We start from the raw sequence: 20697 nt of genomic DNA, 5'->3' as shown, positions 1-20697 counted from the left end.
GACAGACAGGAGTGACGTCATACGAAATGTAGAGCCGTTTTGGCGCAGAAATTTAAATTGACATTTTGAAACCGCATTTTTTGCAGTAAGTTAGTGTTTTGGATTGGATCTTAACCGATTATTGCGGATTCAAACCCAGGCAAGCACCGCTAATTCATGTGCTTAATTTGTCTTTATAATTCATGTCGTGCTCAGCGGTGAAGGAAAATATCGTGAGGAAACCTGCAAATGGAAACCAATACACATGTGACAAATTTCATAGAAATTCTGCCACATTTGTATTCCACCAACCCGCATTGGAACAGCGTGGTGGAATATGTTCCAAGCCTTCTCCTCAAAGGGAGAAGAGGCCTTCAGCCCAGCAGAGGGAATTTACAGGCTGTTGTTGTGTGTTGTTGTGTGATCTATTCTATATGGAGCTCTTTAAAATAAACACAAAACTAAAAATATCCCATCTTCCCTATTGTGCAACATTTGGTCATAATTTTCGATTGTCGGTTTACAGCATTTAATATTCACAATGCTTCTTACTAATTTAAATAGTTCATTATTTAATTTCCTGTTTTAGGTTTTTATCAAACTATCATTAATATTTCGTGACGGAAGGTCAATTGGTTCTAGTAATCAATTGATATATTCTTTCAATTAATATTCAATTAAAATATTCTAGTTACTGTATTCGACCCTGGCGCTTCATATTAGACCACTCGCAGCGTCGCATGCAGCCTGGTAGGATATTTCCTTTTAATTTGTCCATTCTATAAGTTGATATAAACGACCATTGTTCCTTACTTCCGATTTTTGTGATAGATAACCCAAGGTACAGTGAGAGTGATACATTCAATTATTAATAGAATTACAGTGTTGATGTGTTTTTGATTGTCAAAGATATGATTTGTATATATACATAATAATAATATTAATAAAAATAATTTCAAAAATAAGAGCATTTTCTCAAGTACCGAAGCGAATAATATATTTTGAATGGAAACTGCATGGATCTGGGGCAATTCTACAAACTTTTAACAAGTACGATAATTTCACGATTTAATTTCTCAATAAAATCTCATTTGAATCATAACAGGGTAATTCTGCTAATTGACAACTACTACCATATGTATTTACAATTAAGATAAAGTGAAATATGACTGTAGAGTTGGTATCCAGCTAGTCCTTACAAAATTCGTAGATTGTTAATTATGAAAACACGAATTGTTTAATAACATTTTTACTCAATAATTATAAGAAAGTAATATCATCAAGTCAGGTTCAGTTCATAGTGTTTTGTAGCTTAGTAATAAGTATGTCAAAAACGTTTTAATTCAAGGACACTATTACAATAAACTCAAAGATAAGACCGTAACGATAGACCAATATTCTAGTCTGCTGAAACATAATGTATATACAATAAATATTATTAGTTGTAATACTAACCGTGTGGTCCCGGATTAGAATAGGACCTCCCCGACTCTACCCGTGGGTGTCGTAAGAGGCGACTAAGGGTTTATATTAGGGCCCAGTGCATATCATCTGCACTTTGGGCCACCCGCACGGTGGCGGGTAAACCACCACGATAGCATTCCCAAGGAGGGTTAGTGTCAGGCAGGCGGCCGACTTTAAAAATATAAGCCGAAACATTTACAGCATGGACAATGAAAACTATAAGAATGATAGGGCTAGGGCGTACCCCACAGGCGACGCGCAGGAGCAGCACCCGGCCCCTGTGGGAAATGGACAAGGGTTGTCGCACCAAAACGGGCGGGTGCGACGTAAGAAGCGAGCTCGAAGTGTGAGAGAGGTAAAATTGAGGCGTGCGAGTTGGAATGTAGGAACGATGTCTGGAAGAGGAAGGGAGCTAGCAGATGTTTTGAAAAGGCGAAGGATAAATGCAGCGTGCCTGCAAGAGACAAAGTGGAAGGGTGCAAGGGCTAGGGAAATAGGAGAAGGATATAAGTTATTCTATTGTGGAAGTGATGGCAAGAGAAATGGTGTGGGTATAGTTTTAGATAGTAGGTTGAAAGAATGTGTGGTTGATGTAAAAAGAGTGAATGATAGACTGATAGCGATTAAATTAATTGTGGACGGCGTGACACTGAATTTAATAAGTGTATACGCGCCACAGTCAGGCTGTGAGGAGAGCGTGAAAGAAAAGTTTTGGGAGGATTTTGATTGTCTGCTGATGGATTTACAGGATAGCGAGGAAGTCTATGTGGGTGGTGACTTTAATGGCCATGTAGGAAAAGAGAGTGATGGATATGAGAGAGTGCATGGTGGGTTGGGATTTGGAAACCGGAACGCTGACGGCGAGGCACTTTTACAAGCTGCCTGTGCCTTCGACCTGGCTATAACAAACACGTGGTTTAAGAAAAAAGAGGAACACCTAATAACTTACAAGAGTGGCCACCACGCGACACAGATAGACTATTTCCTTGTGAGGCGAAGGAGTCTATGCTGTGTCAAAAACTGTAAAGTGCTGCCAGGCGAAGCTTTAGTCACCCAACACAGACTAATCCTAATGGATTTTAAATTAAGTGTCTCGCCCAAAAACAGCCGACCACGGCCCCCTCCTAAGACAAGATGGCGTATGTTAGAGAATGATGAATGTGCTATTAGATTTAGGAACCAAATATTAGAGAAAATGATAGAAATGAGTGATATGAAAGAGACATTGGCGAATGAATGTTGGATTGAGATGGCTAGGTATATAAGGAAGGTCGCAAAAGATGTGTTTGGAGAGTCGAAAGGAAAGGGTTTAATAGATAGGGATACCTGGTGGTGGAATGACGAAGTGCAAAATGTATTGAAAGAGAAGAAAGTGGCATTTAAAGAATGGCAAGTTGTAAAAAATGTGAATGCAAGTTTGAAAGATGAAAAAAAGGAAGTCTATAGGGAATTTAAGAGGAGAGCAAAGAAGGCGGTAGCGGTTGCCAGAGCGAAGGCACAGGAGAGGTTATTCAACTCACTGGATAGCCCGAGAGGCCAGAAGGATCTCTACCGAATTACGAAAGAGAGAGAAAGACGATCGAGAGATATAACATATATCAAATGCATGAAAGATGAGGCTGGTAAAGTTTTATGTAAAGATGAGGAAATAAAAGAAAGATGGAAGGTCTATTTTGAAAAGCTTATGAATGAAGAAAATGACTGGAATGGTGTTCTTCGAGAGGCGCAAGTAAATAAGGGATTAGTAAGAGAAATTAGCATGGATGAGGTAATGACAGCAGTCAAAAGCATGAAAAATGGGAAGGCTTTGGGTCCAGATGATATACCAGTTGAAGTATGGAAGATATTAAAGAGTGAAGGATGTATGTGGTTGACTTTATTCTTCAATAAGTTGTTGCATGAAGAAACCATCCCACAAGAATGGTGCAGTAGTTCACTAGTGCCCATCTTCAAAAATAAAGGAGATGTACAGGATTGCAACAACTATAGAGGGATTAAGCTCATATCACATACTATGAAAGTATGGGAGAAGGTAATAGAGAGAAGATTGCGAGAAGAGAGTGAAATTACCGAAAATCAGTTTGGGTTTATGCCAGGTCGAGGGACAATGGACGCTATCTTTGCACTCCGCCAATTGTGCGAGAAGTACAGACGTGCTCACAAGAACCTGCACATGGTGTTCATTGATCTCGAGAAAGCCTATGATAGGGTGCCTCGTGAAGTGTTATGGTGGGCATTGAAAGAGAAAGGTTTGCCTGGGAAGTATGTGGAGTTAATTCGTGCTATGTACAAGGGATCTTGTACCTACGTCCGATCGTCTGCCGGTAACACCGACCGGTTCAATGTGGCTGTAGGTTTGCACCAAGGGTCGGCTCTAAGTCCTTACCTCTTCCTGTTGGTTATGGACGCTCTAACGGCGGACATACAGGAGGAGGCACCCTGGTGCATGCTTTTTGCCGACGACATTGTACTGGTTGGTGAAGATGGACCTGAGATCCAGAGCAGATTGGAGGATTGGCAACGGAAACTGGAGAATGTTGGCCTGAAAATCAGTAGAACGAAGACTGAATACATGTTCTGCGATTTCGGCGGTCTCTCCGGTCCTGAAACCATAGCGCTTGATGGCGCAACTCTTCCAGTCTGCTCCGACTTCCGGTATCTCGGTTCACTCATTCAAGGCGATGGCGAAATAGATCGAACGGTGAAGCACAGGATTAACACAGGATGGATGAAATGGCGGCAGGTTACGTGAACAATTTGTGACCCCCGTATTCCCCTTAAACTTAAGGGGAAGATCTATAAGACTATGATCAGACCTGCTGTCCTGTATGGATCAGAGTGTTGGGCTACAAATGGGATGACTGAAAGACAATTGCATGTTGCGGAGATGAGAATGCTGAGAGGAATGTGTGGTGTTACGCGAATGGATAGAGTAAGGAATGAGTATATAAGAGGAAGTTTGAAAGTGACACCGATAGCCGAGAAGTTATGTGGAAGGCGGCTATCATGGTATGGGCATGTAATGCGGAGGAATGAGGAACACATTGTGAGGAAGGCCTTGAGCATGGATGTGGATGGATATATAGGTAGAGGACGACCAAGGAAACGATGAATGGATTGTGTGAAAGACGATATGGCTATAAAGAATGTTACTTGTGAGATGACGTCTGACAGAGAAGTATGGAAGGAGAAGACATGCTGTGCCGACCCCAAATAAAATTGGGATAAGGGCAGGAGAATGAATGATGATTATTAGTTGTAATACGAAGAATTGTAAAATTACTTTATTTACAGAATAAAACGTTCGCTTATTAATTAAAACGTTCGCTGCAATATATGTATAAGCGATTATAATATTTTTGTATGTATGTGCATATTAAATATGGGGAAGATTTCAACGCGCTCCTCAATTAACTCACTCTAAAATATCGACGAGAGCTTTGAGGAGACTGAAGCTTTCTTGTTTAAAGTAAATCATATAAGTTGTTTCTTCGTTTAATTTTATTTGTTCTATCACGTAAGGTAATAATTAATTCTTACACATAAATATTTATATATATATATTTATGTATATAATATAATATAATAATAATTTATATATATAATATAATATAATCCTATATGTATTTTGTAGTGTAAAAGTATGTGTGAACTCTTTGTAAAACTAACACATTTATACAAAGCAATGTTGCACTAATGATCTTATATTCACTAATAAGTCTAGATACATGACGTACGTTTAGTTATTAAGGCAACAAAATTGTAAAGGAATATAGTTTATGTTAGCAAAATATGAAACGGAACATTTGTAACTACTGTTATAGAGTAACCCTACATAATTTATATCACATTATTATTGTATATTATGAATATAGCAGGGGTTGTCGAATTTACTTGAGAGAGGTAAGGAAGAGTGACTTCTCCTGGCACGGGAGCATACTGCACTCAAAAGTAGAAGTCAACCTTTGTAAAGTTAATGATGTGTTTTCTTACTGATGAAATATATATATATATATTTTTTTCTTATTTTAAATATGATTGAGCTGCCATTAGAAAACAATTGGAGGATAGCATGGCATTGCAACAAAAGATAGAGAGATTGGAGCATCATTGTAAAACGATAATATTATTTTGACCATCCCGAACTACTGAAATAAAACTACGTTTATATTGTCATAATGACGTCGACATGCAAGCATCTCTTGAACGTGTTGTTCAGTGCTTCACGTAATTGCGTAGTTAACCCCGCCCCGCACGCAGAAAATGACCATAACCCATTTTGATATTACAGAGCAATGTATACAATCAGAGCGATCGAGTGATCTAATCTGGATAAAACACTCGAGATAGCTTCTGTACCTTATCTAATCTATATTGTATTGGTTAAGTACTATCGACAGAATATGTTATTGTTAATGGCGCTAATCTTGGCACTGTTTAATTTTAATCTAGAAAAAATATCATTAAAACTGAGACGACAGTTGATAAAAATATATAAAAGTAAGTAGTAAAGTAACAGCCTGTAAATTTCCCACTGCTGGGGTAAGGCCTCTTCCATTAAGGAGAGGGTTTGGAACATATTCCACCACGCTATTCCAATGCGGGTTGGTGGAATGCACATGTGGCAGAATTTCGATGAAATTATACACATGCAGGTTTCCTCACGATGTTTTCCTTCACCGCCGAGCACGAGATGAATTATAAACACAAATTAATCACATATATATAGTGGTGCTTGCCTAGGTTTGAACCCGAAATCATCGGTTAAGAGCGTTCTAACCACTGGGCCATCATAGCTCTAAAGAGAGAGAAAAACATATAGCAATCTGGAAAGCTGAGATTTGACAGGCGATCAAAATATAAGAGGATTATATAAGACTCGAAAAACTTGTATGAGAGTAAATCAAGGGGAAGGTTTATACTTATATAATACTTAATATCAATGAAATACACTGATAATTTTAAAATTGTCTAATGTGATGTCTTAAATAAACACCTTTTTTTACGCTTACAAATTTCAAATATTTATTTTTTACGAGTAATAATGACTTATTTACGAAGCTATTAAGCAATACAGCGATCCTTATCCAATTAAGTACTTCAAATAAATTGCGAATTTAATAAAAATCAATATGGTCATTTAAGAGTAAAATTAATGGAAATTTTCGAAAATATTACAGATTTAAAATGCACGTACACGGAACATAGGTATTTGCATTATGTTGAACTTAGTATCAGTATTGCGCGCGAAGCCGAGGCGACTCACTAGTCGATAATAAATAATGAAAAGAGATGGAAACCTAGTAGTCTAAAATAGCCTAATAATATTATTTTTATATAGTAATACTTTTGCATATGGTTTGGCGGTGGAAGAGGGTAAGACACACATACAAACAGTTGGAGTTACTTTCTCATTTATAATATTACTAGAGGCCCGCCCCGGCTTAACATGGGTACAATACTGATACTAAATATTCAGAATTAACAGAATTCCTTTATTTACGTCATCACATTAGAAACTACTAAAATTATCAGTGTTCCTTACTATATTGTCCATGTATTATACACAGAAATCTTCCTCTTGAATCACTCTATGTATTACAAAAAACCGCATCAAAATCTGTTGCATAATTTTAAAGATATATGCATACATAGGGACAGACAGCGGTAAGCGACTTCGTTTTATGCTAGGTAGTGATTAAAAATAGCTAAACTAGAACTTTAAATGTTCCAACAAATACACAGACGTACCTGTTATATGTTTTTGTTATTAGATGATTTTCAATTTAATCGCTAGGCAGTTACGTTGACACGGCGACCGTGACACTGTCAAGGTCTGTTCGCACAATGCCGTGTTCATCCGGACAGAAAGACAACGTTATAATCACGAAACACTTTGTTTTTATAAAACCTATTAATATATAAAATGAAAAAAAAAAATATAAATGTGTTGTCACCAACCCGCATTGGAACAGCGTGGTGGAATATGTTCCAAACCCTCTCCATAATGGAAGAGGAGGCCTTATCCCAGCAGTGGGAAATTTACAGGCTGTTCCTTTACTTTTACTTTTATTGTTTAAAAAATAAATCGAAAAAAATATCTCGTTGATTAGCGTTATCAGAAAAAACATTTTTTTTTGAGATCTGAGATTGTTGCACGTGTGCGTCTTAAAGGGTATGATTACGAATATGTGTTTATAATTCATCTCGTGCTCGTCGGTGAAGGAAAACATCGTGAGGAAACTTGCATGTGTATATTATCAACAAAATTCTGCCACATGAAACCCCGTATTGGAGCAGCGTGGTGGAATAAGTACCTTATCTTCTCCTCGAATTGAGAGGAGGCCATATCCTAGTAGTGGGAATGTAAAGACTGTTTCGGTGTATACTTTTTTGTTAATGTTTAATTAACCTAGATCTTTAACAAAAATTGTATTTGATGTCATTGAGTTTTTAACGTTGTTCATTTATTTCATTCTATCTCTCAATTAAAACATAATATATAACGAATTCGACATCAGGGAGTCGCACGACACGTCCTTGCATATTGATTTAAGTAACGCACCTCACTATCAAATTTTATTCAACTTTATTCAAAATTTCATTTATTTTTAAACAAAACAATGATATGAAAACCTAAAAGATTTCATTTCATATCAGATAACTCTTATTACTTCTATTGACCTGATTTTTTGATTGATTGATAGATTCATCTGCTATAAAACCTCTTTCGATATCACCGAAAGTATTCAAGGTCACGTGATTGCTGTTTCTTAATTACAAATACTTTACAATAGAAATAACTTGGACCATGTCGTAATGACAATTTCATTCTAAGAGTCCAGGTAGAATTAAGTAATAGCATACGACACCGTTCTGAAATCGACGGTCGAATAGTGTGTACACTGATTTCATGCTCGCGACGAGGTCCCGGTTCTATTCCAGGCCGAGTCGATGTTTTCTATGTTGTCTTGGGTCTGGATTTTGTGTTACCGTCAACGTAACACAAGTGCTTTAGCAACTTACTTTCGGATCAGAGTTATGTAGGTGATGTTGTTCAATATTTATACATTTCAATATATTAAAAAAAATGTCTATGTGAAATTTAAAACGGAACTAAAAAGTAAAACATATAAAACGTTCAAACAAAATTCTTTCACACTCCAAAAAGGTGCAAAAGCGAGTCGAAAGAAAAGACGAATTCGTAAAATCATTTTCGATACATCAAAATAAACAAATACACCAATAACACTCAATAGAAATCATTCATTCCTGAACGAATTCGAGTGAGTTCTTGAATTGGCTTAACTCGTGCATATCGAATGCATTGTGGTTTATCACAATGAGATCAAACCACCTGTGATGCCGATTGTTCGCCCCGCGAGGTTCACCGGCTTTCGTTGTGAATTCAAACGGAAATACGCATTGTATAAGTAGATCACTTATCACGTAAAACGCTCGCTATTTCTATGAATTAAAGATGCAATATGAGTATTTGATCTTCTATTTTGTGAATATTCAATACTTTAATGCTAAGCTAAGATTCAAGAAACCATTTAATAGAATTAATAATTTATAAAAAATTAAGCTGGGATGGCCCAGTGGTTAGAACGCGCGCATCTTAACCGATGATTGCGGGTTCAAACCCAGGCAAGCACCACTATACATAACTGCTTAATTTATGTTTATAATAAATTCATCTCGTGCTCAGCGGTGAAGAAAAAAATCGTGAGAAAATCTGCACGTGTCTAATTTCATAGAAATTTTGCCACATTTGCATTCTACCAACATGCATTGGAACAGCGTGGTGGAATATGTTCCAAACCCTCTCCTTAATGGAAGAGGAGGCCTTATCCCAGCAGTGGGAAATTTACAGGCTATTACTTTACTTTTTTAATTTAAAAAATTAAACCGATTTCAAAATTAGAAACAGCTTATAAACTAAACATAAATATATCTTTATCTTTGAAACTGCACTGTACCCTAAGTTGAAGTGTATTGGTACACTACATTAAATTAAAAATGAATATCTCGTTTTCGAGAAATTCATGTACAAACATACACTTACGAAATTAAAAAGCCTAAATAGATAGTATAAATAGATCATCATGCTCAAATATAATTCACTTCTAACATTGTTACATACTATTTATGTCGAACTAATAACCTCTGTTTTTAAAAGTCGGTTAAAAAATAGATGTTAAATAAATTGTGTGACTATGTAGAGACTATATACGATTAATTTAAATAATACATAAGTCGATTATTATATAAATCAATCTCGATAGTTAAACTTAAAACTGTGTCACAAAAACACAATCTACTATTATTTTGAGAAGGATTGCGGTCGCTGGGTCTGTTACAAGGTCTATTATTGTATTGATTTTCGCCTCTTTTAAATTATTTGTATTAAGTACGTTATCTGATATATAGATGTCAGATAATGAGGCTGATAGCAGAGCTCCTGTGTCTTCATAATAGATTAGGCTAAGGTCTTCTTCCACCACAATTTTTCAATGTGGCTGGTTTGGATTATTCTTCCTCATCATGATGTGTTTTCACGATGTTTTCCTTCAGAATAAGATGAATTACAAACATAAATTAAGTACGTGATAACTCTGTGGCTTTTGTCCGAGTTTCTTTCTTTAATCCTCGATTCAGATTTGCGAGTTATAAATACATCATCATCTCATCTGGGTTACGGCAAATCAAAAAATAATTAGTGACCTCTTTAATGCGTTATTCTCTGCTGTTGTAAAAGTTCATTCGTTTTCAATATTATCTTGGGTCTGGGTGTTTGTGGTACCGTCGTTATTTCTGATTTTCCATGACACAAGTGCTTTAGCTACTTACATTGGGATCAGAGTAATGTATTGATGTTGTCCAATATTTATATTTGTTGTGTTCCGTTTAAAAACATCAAATAAAATTCGCCTATTCGATTACATACATACATAGACGATACCGACTTGTTTCTGGTAAATTTATTTTTTTAATGTTACTTTGATCATTAGATAATCCATTAGCTCGTGAAAATAAATGACAAACGCAACAAATAATAGGACCGGGTCTACACATAAGCATGGCGTTTTCTTCTTTTTTATTCCGGTCGCCATTGATAGACGCAGTTTTTGTAGTCGAACCTAATTTCCATTGTTGTTTCAGTTTTTGCGTTACTGATGCTCGTATTGTGTTTTATTGTTTTGACTCTGTTTTAAGAACGCTTAATGTTTTAAACGTGCGGTCTTTATACGACAGTTTTTATTGTATTTTTTTTTATGAAGTCTCTCATAGTTTTGTTACGTTAGGCTTCAATCACACTGCGATTTGTTTAGGACATATTTTTATTCGAAAATGGCGTGAGAAATACGCATAATATAAGCATACTAGTTGACAATATTCTCGATTTGTCATCAGTGCATATTTTACACGAAAGGCCGGCCGCGTCTGTCTGTACATTCGTGATAAACTCCAAAACTACTGAGCTGTTTTTGATGGAGTATTTACTAATAGACAGAGAGATTCATAAGGATTGTTTAAGTATATAATTCATTAAGATTTTTGTGTAAATATGTCGAAATAGAACATCAATTGGTAAACATGGATAAAGCACCAAAAACTAAAATACACATAAAAGGTAAAAATACAAAAAAAAAAAACTTATGTGAATATGATCTACTCGTGGGAAGCCGGGACAGGCCGCTAGTCGAAATATATATATCGCTCTGCAGTCCGTTCCAAAAGTACAGCACTGGTTCCGTTAAAAACGGTCCTATAAATATGGATCTTCTGTGTGTAGTCGGACTACGACTAGTTCTTAGTCGTTTCAAATTTATTTGTAGTTGCAATTGATAAATACTTCAGATTATATTATCTTTAAATATCTATTTTCTTCTAATCTTTAACGATTATCACTTATAGATAAATACTATAGATATCTACAAGCATATAATGTACACAAATATGAATAAGTTTAAATAAAAGTAATAGCTAAGATGAGAGGGAGACTCTTGGAGGAGAAAACAAATGTGTTAGTTCTTATTTTACTACAAAGCTCTAGAGTTGGTGGTCACACAATTCTCACGATATTCTTCTTGACTGGCAAGCACGAGATGAATTAAGAAACATCGTGAGGAATCCTGCATGTATCTTATTTCAATAAAAGACGTCACAGGCATCCTTTGTGTGTCCATCACACCACATTTGAATAACGTGGTGAAATTAACTCCGAAATTTCTTTTCAGTGAAAGAGCAGACATAAGCCCAGCAGCGGTTTATTTTTATCTAATAATTTTTCGTTTGATTATCTTTAATAATAAATAGAGTAAAGTTTATTCTTGTTTACGTTAAACAGTTTTTCAAACTTAAAAATAATCTAATCGATTTAGATTAGTCAGTAAGACAGTAAAAAAAAACAAGCTAAATATTTTCGTAAGCAATCGATCGCACGACGCCAAGTTTAGTTTTCATCATCAACGTAATTAGTAATTGGAGATCAATTAAAGTTTTTTATGCAGCTTCATTTAAATACGGAAACCAAAAAATATATATAAAAGAATTTCTAAGAATCTAATCCATAGTGACAAAGCAGTGAGCGTTCAGAGAGGCATAGTATGACACCAATTAGATGTAGCATCGGCAAAATTCGTAAAACCGATCACATCCGAATTAATTACGATATCCCAAATTATGAATATTAATTTCTTATGTGAATATGATCTTTACACAAACGTAATAACTTGTAATATCATATATCCTAATATTTTGTCATTTTGACACGTCGATTTATATGCACTTGCTTTCTCGGGTTGAACTGACGCGACAATCTATAGCGACGAATAGCGTCGAATGGCGCGATAGGAAGTTTGAATTGGCCGATTCTACATCTAAATTGTGTCGTATAATAATGATAGATCAGTCAGTCAGCAAGTCAGATAAATTATTTGGAAGGCGCGTGTTTTTTAAAATTAGTGTAAGCCGGTCTAGTTTTTAGTTCATTACAAAATTAAATATTTGCTACTTAATTTTGTATACATGTAAATGAATGCACTGTAACTGTATGTTTAATTTGACCCATGTATTCATAACTTTTATTGACATTAATAATATAATTAATTGCAATTAGAAATTAAATATATTTTCTGTACAAATCATGACCAGTTGAAATGGTGGCAAGAATGTTAGCAGTTCCGATCCTCTGGGAAAACTAGCCCTCCCGTCACCAGTGGAGGCAATTGGCTTTATATATACACTAGCTTCCCGCCCCGGCTTCGCACGGGTGCAATACGGATACTAAATATACAACAGAATTTGTTTATTAACGACATCACATTGCGAACTTCTAAAATTTTCAGTGTTTCTTTAATATATTGTGCATGTATTATATACACAAACCTTCCCCTTCAATAACTCTATTTATTAAAAAAAAAAAACGCATCAAAATCCGTTGCGTAGTTATACACCGTGATACACCGAGATGAAATTCACGTATTAAAAAGGTATTCGCGATCTCGATATAACGCGATCTCGAAATATATAAAAGTAAATAAATAAAATAAATATAAATAAATATGAGACAACATCACATACATTACTTTGATCCCAATGTAAGTAGCTAACGCACTTATGTTATGGTAGCAGAAATATGTGTTCATTTAATCATTGTTATATTTAAAAGATGCATAAAAATTACGTATCATAATAAGTTACTTTTCGACATTTCATGAATGAGACGCGAAGTGAGTTCTTAATGAATAAGAATCTCACGTTAATGGGGCCATAAAAAGATCATGATCAATTTCGAGATTCCATTTTATAATAAAATTATTTTATGTATACGATACAATCAACTAGTGCAGACTTTATGAGTTATTTGAGTCATACTATAGATAAGCGGACAAACAAATGCTACAACCGATGGTTAGTGGTCATCACATTATACATTGACACTGTCCGAAATATTAAATATTATATATTTTATACATACCAACGAACTTTGGTAGGTAAGACATTATGTCTATTGCGCATGTTAGTTACACTGGCTCACTCGAGGACACCTAATGGTGGTTTAAATTCGCTTTATCGTCTCTTTATCGAAATAGCAGTCTTATTATCAGTTGAAAAAATAATTAAAACCGAATTGGATTTAAATTCTGTCACGTTCAAAAACAATTATTGCGCCGCGAAAACATTTAAAAGGTTATTTTTGTTGTATTTAATTTTATAATTAATCTACAAAACGTTCAGAACGTCAGGAAATAAACGAAAAAATGTCAACATTGAAATAATTACTTTTTTAAATTTAAATATTTTTTTTTCTTTTTAAATATTGTATTCGTTTTAAATTTAATAATAAAATAGAATGTGTTCGAATTTTGAATTCTAGTTAATAATAAATGTAGCTAAAAAGATATTTTTAATAAAACATTAAACAACTTCCTTGAGAATAGTTAGACTTAATCAAAATTTAATATTTGTCAAATAAATATTGTACAGCATTAAAGGTCAATGCTTTCCTTTGCTTATATTTTTATTCTGAGGTTACAGTGTGCTAGGTGAGTTTTTAACACATGATGGACAATGCAACATTACTTGTGTTATGAAACGAATAGCTTTGCTTCACTATTTTAAAGAAATTTTTGTATATTAATTACTAATACTCATTTTAAGCTTATCAATTGAACCAGTAACTTAAATGTCCTTATCCTAGGCAAAACCTATGAAGTACAAAATATAAAATAAATATTAACTATATACGTTATAGCCGAAGGATTAAATTACTGTATTGAAATAAATATAATTGATGTGTTGTACAAAAGGCAGATTTATGGCTAATTAAACATCTCATCCAGTCAAGCCAAACTAAAACAGATTAAAAACATAGTCTGGCTAGGTTGACATGAGCTTGTTTAGTTAATATAATATATACTTATGTTTATATTTTATCGAAAATTAGTTTCTTCACTTATTCTTTTATTTATAATAAATTTTATTATTCATTAAATTAATACTTTTTAGAAAAAAAAGTCTGGTTCTAGGCTTGAGTTCCATCACAGGACACTAATTATAATTAGTGTCAACAATAATTATTACAAAAACAGCATTGTAAAAGACTATGCGAGTTTCTTGTCGCTTCTTCTCGATGGATACTGCTTTCCGAAACGGTGGTAGAGTTTAAATGTGACGATTCATAAACGCTTCATTGTGAAGTTTAATTGAATAAAATTAATTTTATTTGTTTCTTATCTCCACGTTAGATTTAAAAATTGAAAACTTATATAATTTTTTTAACGGTTTCTTAGTTAACTACACGTAATAAGACCGGAAATACACACGACAAATAAGTTTATACTATGACCTATAATATTAGATACATTTATTTCTAACAATGAATATATTTTAGCTTTACACAAACTCACCTGGCTTAGGTGCTGACATCTCCCGTTCGATAACACCCATTTTTAAAAACTGTATTTAAATGTTCCTTTTAATTATAATATATTAAAAATCACAGTCCACACGCTTCGATATCGTTCGTTCGTTTGGTGCGATAGTAATACGCGCAAGGGCAGCGCCTTGGTAGTACAGGAAGCCGAGTCTGAGTGCGCCTGCGCCGGTCACGGCATATTTATATATTGTCGCGTGTGTGTCCGTTGTGACCGCGGGTTTCCTTGCGATTTTAGATACAAATTTACTAATTAATTTATATGATAATAAATAAAAAAATATATTAATAATTTTTCAAACTTACGTTGTCTTTTTGTGTTACTTACTACCAGCATAAAATACTTAATTTGTAACAGGCATTACATTTTGAATATATGTAAATAAATTGAATATTTCCAATTTGAAGATTTGATCAATCGTATATCGGTTTTAATTATTTTAATGTTTATATTACACATATTTGTACAGTTATTGTTTATAGTTTTAATTATTAACATCTGTTAAGATTTCCTTGGGAATTAATTTATGCTTTAAATTTTAATGTTAAAATATATATTTTTTATTGTTTAAAAATACCAGATAGTACTTAAATATAGTCTCTTATTATTTTGTATTATTTGATTAATAGTGTGGTTACACCATTTATACAGACTACGACTTCAAATTCTAAAAGGGACTTAATTTACTATAAAAATATATATCTTCTATATAACAGAATGAACCACATAAAAGCGCGATTTAACTTACTACTAACGCCATCTATTATCTCGTAAAAATATTAACATTTTCTTATCAACTATAGTGAAAGCCTTTGACAACATACATATATTGTACATTGATAGAATTATATCAAAAAACCATGACACAAGTATAAAAAAACTCAAAGTGCCAATTCAATCTGTAAATTTATTTTGAAACGTAAACAAACATACAAGCAATCATATTAATATATAGATATAATTGCTCGTATTGTTGATTTTTCTAAGTCGATACATTATCAATTATATAGTTTAATATCCAATTATAATTCCGTGAGGTCGTTTACCTTTCATTTATTTGCGCTGCTTATGTTTTGTGGACAGCACCGTCTTCAATGACGATGGAATGTTTACATCTTACGAGCCATTTCGTCTGTTTTCGTGGAGAGCGCTCATTGAGATGCAATTTCCTGATCATCTCCTGGGCATTGACGTTTATCTTGGGAAATGACCGTTTTCGACGTACGTATCGCATTGATATGAGCTATACTCGCCCTATATTGCCTTTCAATTTACCCAGAAGCTACTGCTTCATACGTATACAAAGGCACTTTTTGACATTTTTGTATTGCGTCAAATATACATGAAACTTATGAAAATATAGTGGCAAAATTATTATTTGATTTTATAAGCATGAAACAGCAATAGTATAGTATTAACAGTCTTTAAATTTCCCACTACTGATCTAAAGCCCCCTTTTCCTGTGAGGAGAAAGTTGGGAGCATACTCTAATACGCTATTCCAATGCGGGTTACTGGGATTTACATGTGCATCATGCAGGTTTCCTCAGTATATTTTCTTTTACCGCCAAGTTCGAGATGAATTATAAACACATGTTAATCACATGCAAATTTAGTGGTACTTCCTTGGGTTTGAACCCTCGTCATTTACAATGCACTCGCTCTACCACTAGGACATCTCGGCTTAAACGAAACAGCAATACTTAATTATTTGTATCTGGCGTAACAACAAGCACTATAATGCTTAAACTATCAAGGCCGGTGGCCCATCGGCGATGTAAGAAATGGTTTTTAATGCCGACATTTATCATTGGTGTAACACGTATCATTAGATGGCTAATATCCCAGTCCGCCTGTCTATATATTTTTTTTTTTTAAATAAATATGAGACAACATCACATACATTACTCTGATCCCAATGTAAGTAGCTGAAGCACTTGTGTTATGGAACATCAGAAGTAACGACGGTACCACAAACACCCAGACCCAAGACAACATAGAAAACTAATGGTAATCTACATCGACTCGGCCGGGAATCGAACCCGGGACCTCAGAGTGGCGTACCCATGACACACACACCACTCGACCATGGAGGTCGTCGAAAAAAAGTATGTAAATATTATTTTGCATAACAGTAATAAATCAAGTAAAATCAGATGATATTCAAGAGAAATTTACAAGAAAGCATTTTTAATCTTCATTGTATCAACTGTACCACCGTTTCGGAAAACAGCACTTACCTTCAGCACAAATAAAGTGCCATACCAATGAAATATGATATATACGAAGTGAAGACTTTGCTATACCAATGGGTGTTATAAATGTGTCAAAAATCGACTGATGAATGCAGGTTTATTCAGGATGTTTTCCTTGAATGAGTACGTGCTGAATTATAATCACAACACGTGCAAGTGTGTATTTGTGCATACGATTGAGATCCGTGAACTATCTTGACTAATATCACAAACAATAGTAAATAATTTCATTTTGATAAAACCTTGACGGTTAGTGATTAAACCTGATTGTTAGCCGAAGATATCGAATTCAAATCCAGACAAGCACTCTTCAAACCAGTGACTTTTCTTGTCGCTAATGAAATTATATTGCGCTTGGCCGTAAAAAAAAACTTAAATAAATGCATATTTATTTATTCACCCAATCATGACGATTTGACGACCTCTACGGTACGCCACTCTGAGGTTCCGGGTTCGATTCCCGGCCGAGTCGATGTAGAAGATTTTTAGTTTTCTATGTAGTATTGGGTCTGGGTGTTTGTGGTACATTCGTTACTTCTGATTTTCCATAACACAAGTGCTTTACCCACTTACATTGAGATCAGAGTAATGTATGTGATGATGTCCAACATTTATATTTATATATTTATTAGCATTGGAGTAACGCGGTGAAATAATCTCGAAGCCTAGAAAGACTTCGATGTCGGTCTTAAACCAGGAGATTCACGTAGAGGCTGTTACTTACTTTAGTATTAGATTATATTCTGAAAGCAAGTCGTTATCTTTGTCTCTGGACATGACAGGATAGCAATGCGATCACAAAGGATACCTCTGAAAATCCGTGTTAGGTTTTCAAACGCAACGAGCTAGCTAATGCAATACCTAGCCGGGACAGCAAAGAGCAAACTTTGAAATATATATTGCTTTAGAGTTGTCCGTTATGAATTTGATTTGAAATGAATATAGTCTTGTACATATATTTTTTTACTTGTTGATATTAAAAAAACTTGCTTATTATTTTTATTATTATATATTTATTTATACTTTATTGTACACCACATGATACACATTAAAATATGTTACAAGAAGAAAAAAGAAATAGATAATATTGTAGAGTACAACTGGCGGTCTTATGGCTAAGTAGCCATTTCTTCCAGACAACCCAAAAACCCTAATATCTATATCAATAATATATATATATATATATATATATATATATATATATATATATATATATATATATATATATAATATATAATATAATAATATATATATATCAAATTACTTAATATAAAAGTAAACTTCTGTAAACTTCTCATTGCTGGACTAAGGCTTGTTCTCCATATTAGGTGATGTTGGTCGCTGATCTAGTAAGGGTTGATGAAAACATAGTAGATATCAAGCACATGCAAGTCTTCCTAGTTGAGCGCGAAATAAATATTGAACATGAATTAAGCATAAAAATTAAGCTGAGATGGCCCAGTGGTTAGAACGCGTGCATCTTAATTAATGATTTCGATTTCAAACCCAGGCAAGCCCCACTATATATATGTGCTTAATTTGTTTATAATTCATCTCTTGCTCGGCGGTTAAGGAAAACATCGTGTGGAAAATTGAATGTGTCTAATTTCATCGAAATTCTGCCACATGTGCATTTCACCAACCCGAATTGGAACAGCGTGGTGGAATATGTTCCAAACCCTCTCCTTTATGGAAGAGGAGGCCTTAGCCCAGCTGTGGGTAATTTATAGACTGTTACTTTACTTTTTACTTTAAGCATAAAAAATCAGTGGTGAAAGCATTAAATCTAAATTCAGATCCTTTAACAACTGTACTATTAGGGTTTTAAAAAAATGTTTTTAACGGTTGACACATACTTCTATAATATGTAGAAAATGGAAATGGAATAAAAGTAAAAATTAAAGCCTGTGTATCACAATGTCATAATGCTGGGTATCGGTTTCCTGGTTTCACGCGAAGAAGAATAGAGAAAAGACAAGAGTATCACGTAAAACATATATTACATCATCAAGTTTTCGTTCTCGCCGAGTAGGAGAGATTTCAGATTACAAATTAAGTGTATGAAAATTTAGTGGGGCATATATGGGTTCGAACACGCAATCTTTGGTTAAAATTTAGATCCAATCATCAGAGCCATCTCTTAAGAACATAATTTATGTATATAATAAAGTTGGAGCATCTGTTTGTCATATAAAAATAATCGCTTTTTTGAATAAAAAATAAAAATTATGTATATATGTAAATTTATGCCGTAAAAGTACCAAAGTGACATATTTTAATTTTTGTCTGTTTGTCTGTTTGTGTATCTGTGGAATGGATGAGCTGATTTTTATTTTCACCGGCAAATAACTTATGTAATTAAGAGTAGCTTCGACTACTTTTATTTTAGAATTATATATAAAATGCATGCCGTCCTCGCGTCTACCAAAGACTTTATTCTATAGAATTAATAAGCTATTGTAAAATTCTGCGAAATAAACGTCGAAGTCGTGGGCGCACCTATTATATGTAATAAATTGATCAAATGGTTCTTGAGAAAATATCAAAGGACATTTTTCAAAGATTCTTACTATAAAAAGAGAAAATATCAAATAGTGTTTCTCGTCTTACGCCAAAGACTGTAAAGAAACAAAAACGTTACTTTACAAAATCAACTTGCATGCCGTAACGCCGACAAAGCAACCAGCGCTGAATACTTTTCAAAACGTATCATATACCATCTTACATACGACCTCGTTACAGATACATTACACACACAGATAAGAAAGGCGGTCAAACATCATTCATTGAACGGTCATTTGATTAAAACATCAGACAGTGACTTATCAATGTATTGGTTGGAGTTGTGCGTGATTTACAGATGGTTTGATAACGAATGAGAACCTGTGGATTAGCTAGTGAGTACTTCGCGTCGGATTTTTGACTTGGTGGTCTTGGTACCTACTTACCATAATTCTATTAGTTTTTTTTTATGGAATAGGTTGGCAGACGAGCATATGGGCCACCTGATAGTAAGTGGACACCATCACCCATTGATAATGAAGCTGTAAGAAATATTATCTATTCCTAACATCGTCAATGCGCCAACAACCTTGGAAACTAAGATGCTATGTCCCTTGTGCCAACAGTTACACTGCCTCACTCACCCTTCAAACCGGAACACAACAATACTGCGTACTGTTGTTTAGCGGTAGAATATCTGATGAGTGGGTGGTACCCAGCCGGGCTTGCAAGAAGCCCTACCACCAAGAGCGTGGTGTGTTCTGATTTAAAGAAAGGACATAAAGCTTATCACACAAAGTTGTGGCGAATTGACTATGTGAAGAATGCTTAGTATTTATTATATCGGCAGTGTCTAAGACCGGTGGTGAAAACTTAACATCAGGCGGCGGAAATAAAGTGATATGGTTTTCACTTAAAATGTGTATTAATTATAATGTTAGAAATTATGTAGCACAAGCATTTATAATAAAAATTCATTATAAATGTAAATTTATGCGAGAAGCGAGATTCAAGACGCATTTAAAATTGGCCACTAAGCGTCGACGATCCTAT

General features: G+C 34.4%; 1 protein-coding gene across 1 annotated transcript; it reads left to right on the top strand.

The window, feature by feature from the left end:
• The first annotated feature begins 1645 nt into the window (after positions 1-1645).
• LOC124534202 lies at positions 1646-4699 on the top strand. The gene is made up of 3 exons (XM_047109912.1): positions 1646-3305; positions 3927-4098; positions 4678-4699. Exons 1-3 carry the CDS (start codon positions 1646-1648, stop codon positions 4697-4699), a joined length of 1854 nt encoding a protein of 617 aa, XP_046965868.1.
• Positions 4700-20697: the final 15998 nt, after the last annotated feature.

This window comes from Vanessa cardui, chromosome 12 (genome assembly GCF_905220365.1).
Source record: "Vanessa cardui chromosome 12, ilVanCard2.1, whole genome shotgun sequence".
In the NCBI taxonomy this organism is placed as follows: domain Eukaryota; kingdom Metazoa; phylum Arthropoda; class Insecta; order Lepidoptera; family Nymphalidae; genus Vanessa; species Vanessa cardui.
The sequence above is the reverse complement of the archived record's forward strand: the minus strand, read 5'-3'. Positions and strand labels throughout refer to the sequence as shown.

What these genes read in the sequence shown, in the direction of transcription:
- LOC124534202 (XM_047109912.1), top strand. Translation starts at nt 1,646, where the DNA reads ATGGACAATGAAAACTATAAGAATGATAGGGCTAGGGCGTACCCCACA. An exon ending in GATATTAAAGAGTGAAGGAT is followed by an intron (nt 3,306 to 3,926) that starts GTATGTGGTTGA and finishes TGGTTGGTGAAG; the next exon opens with ATGGACCTGAGATCCAGAGC. An exon ending in CCAGTCTGCTCCGACTTCCG is followed by an intron (nt 4,099 to 4,677) that starts GTATCTCGGTTC and finishes GGATAAGGGCAG; the next exon opens with GAGAATGAATGATGATTATT.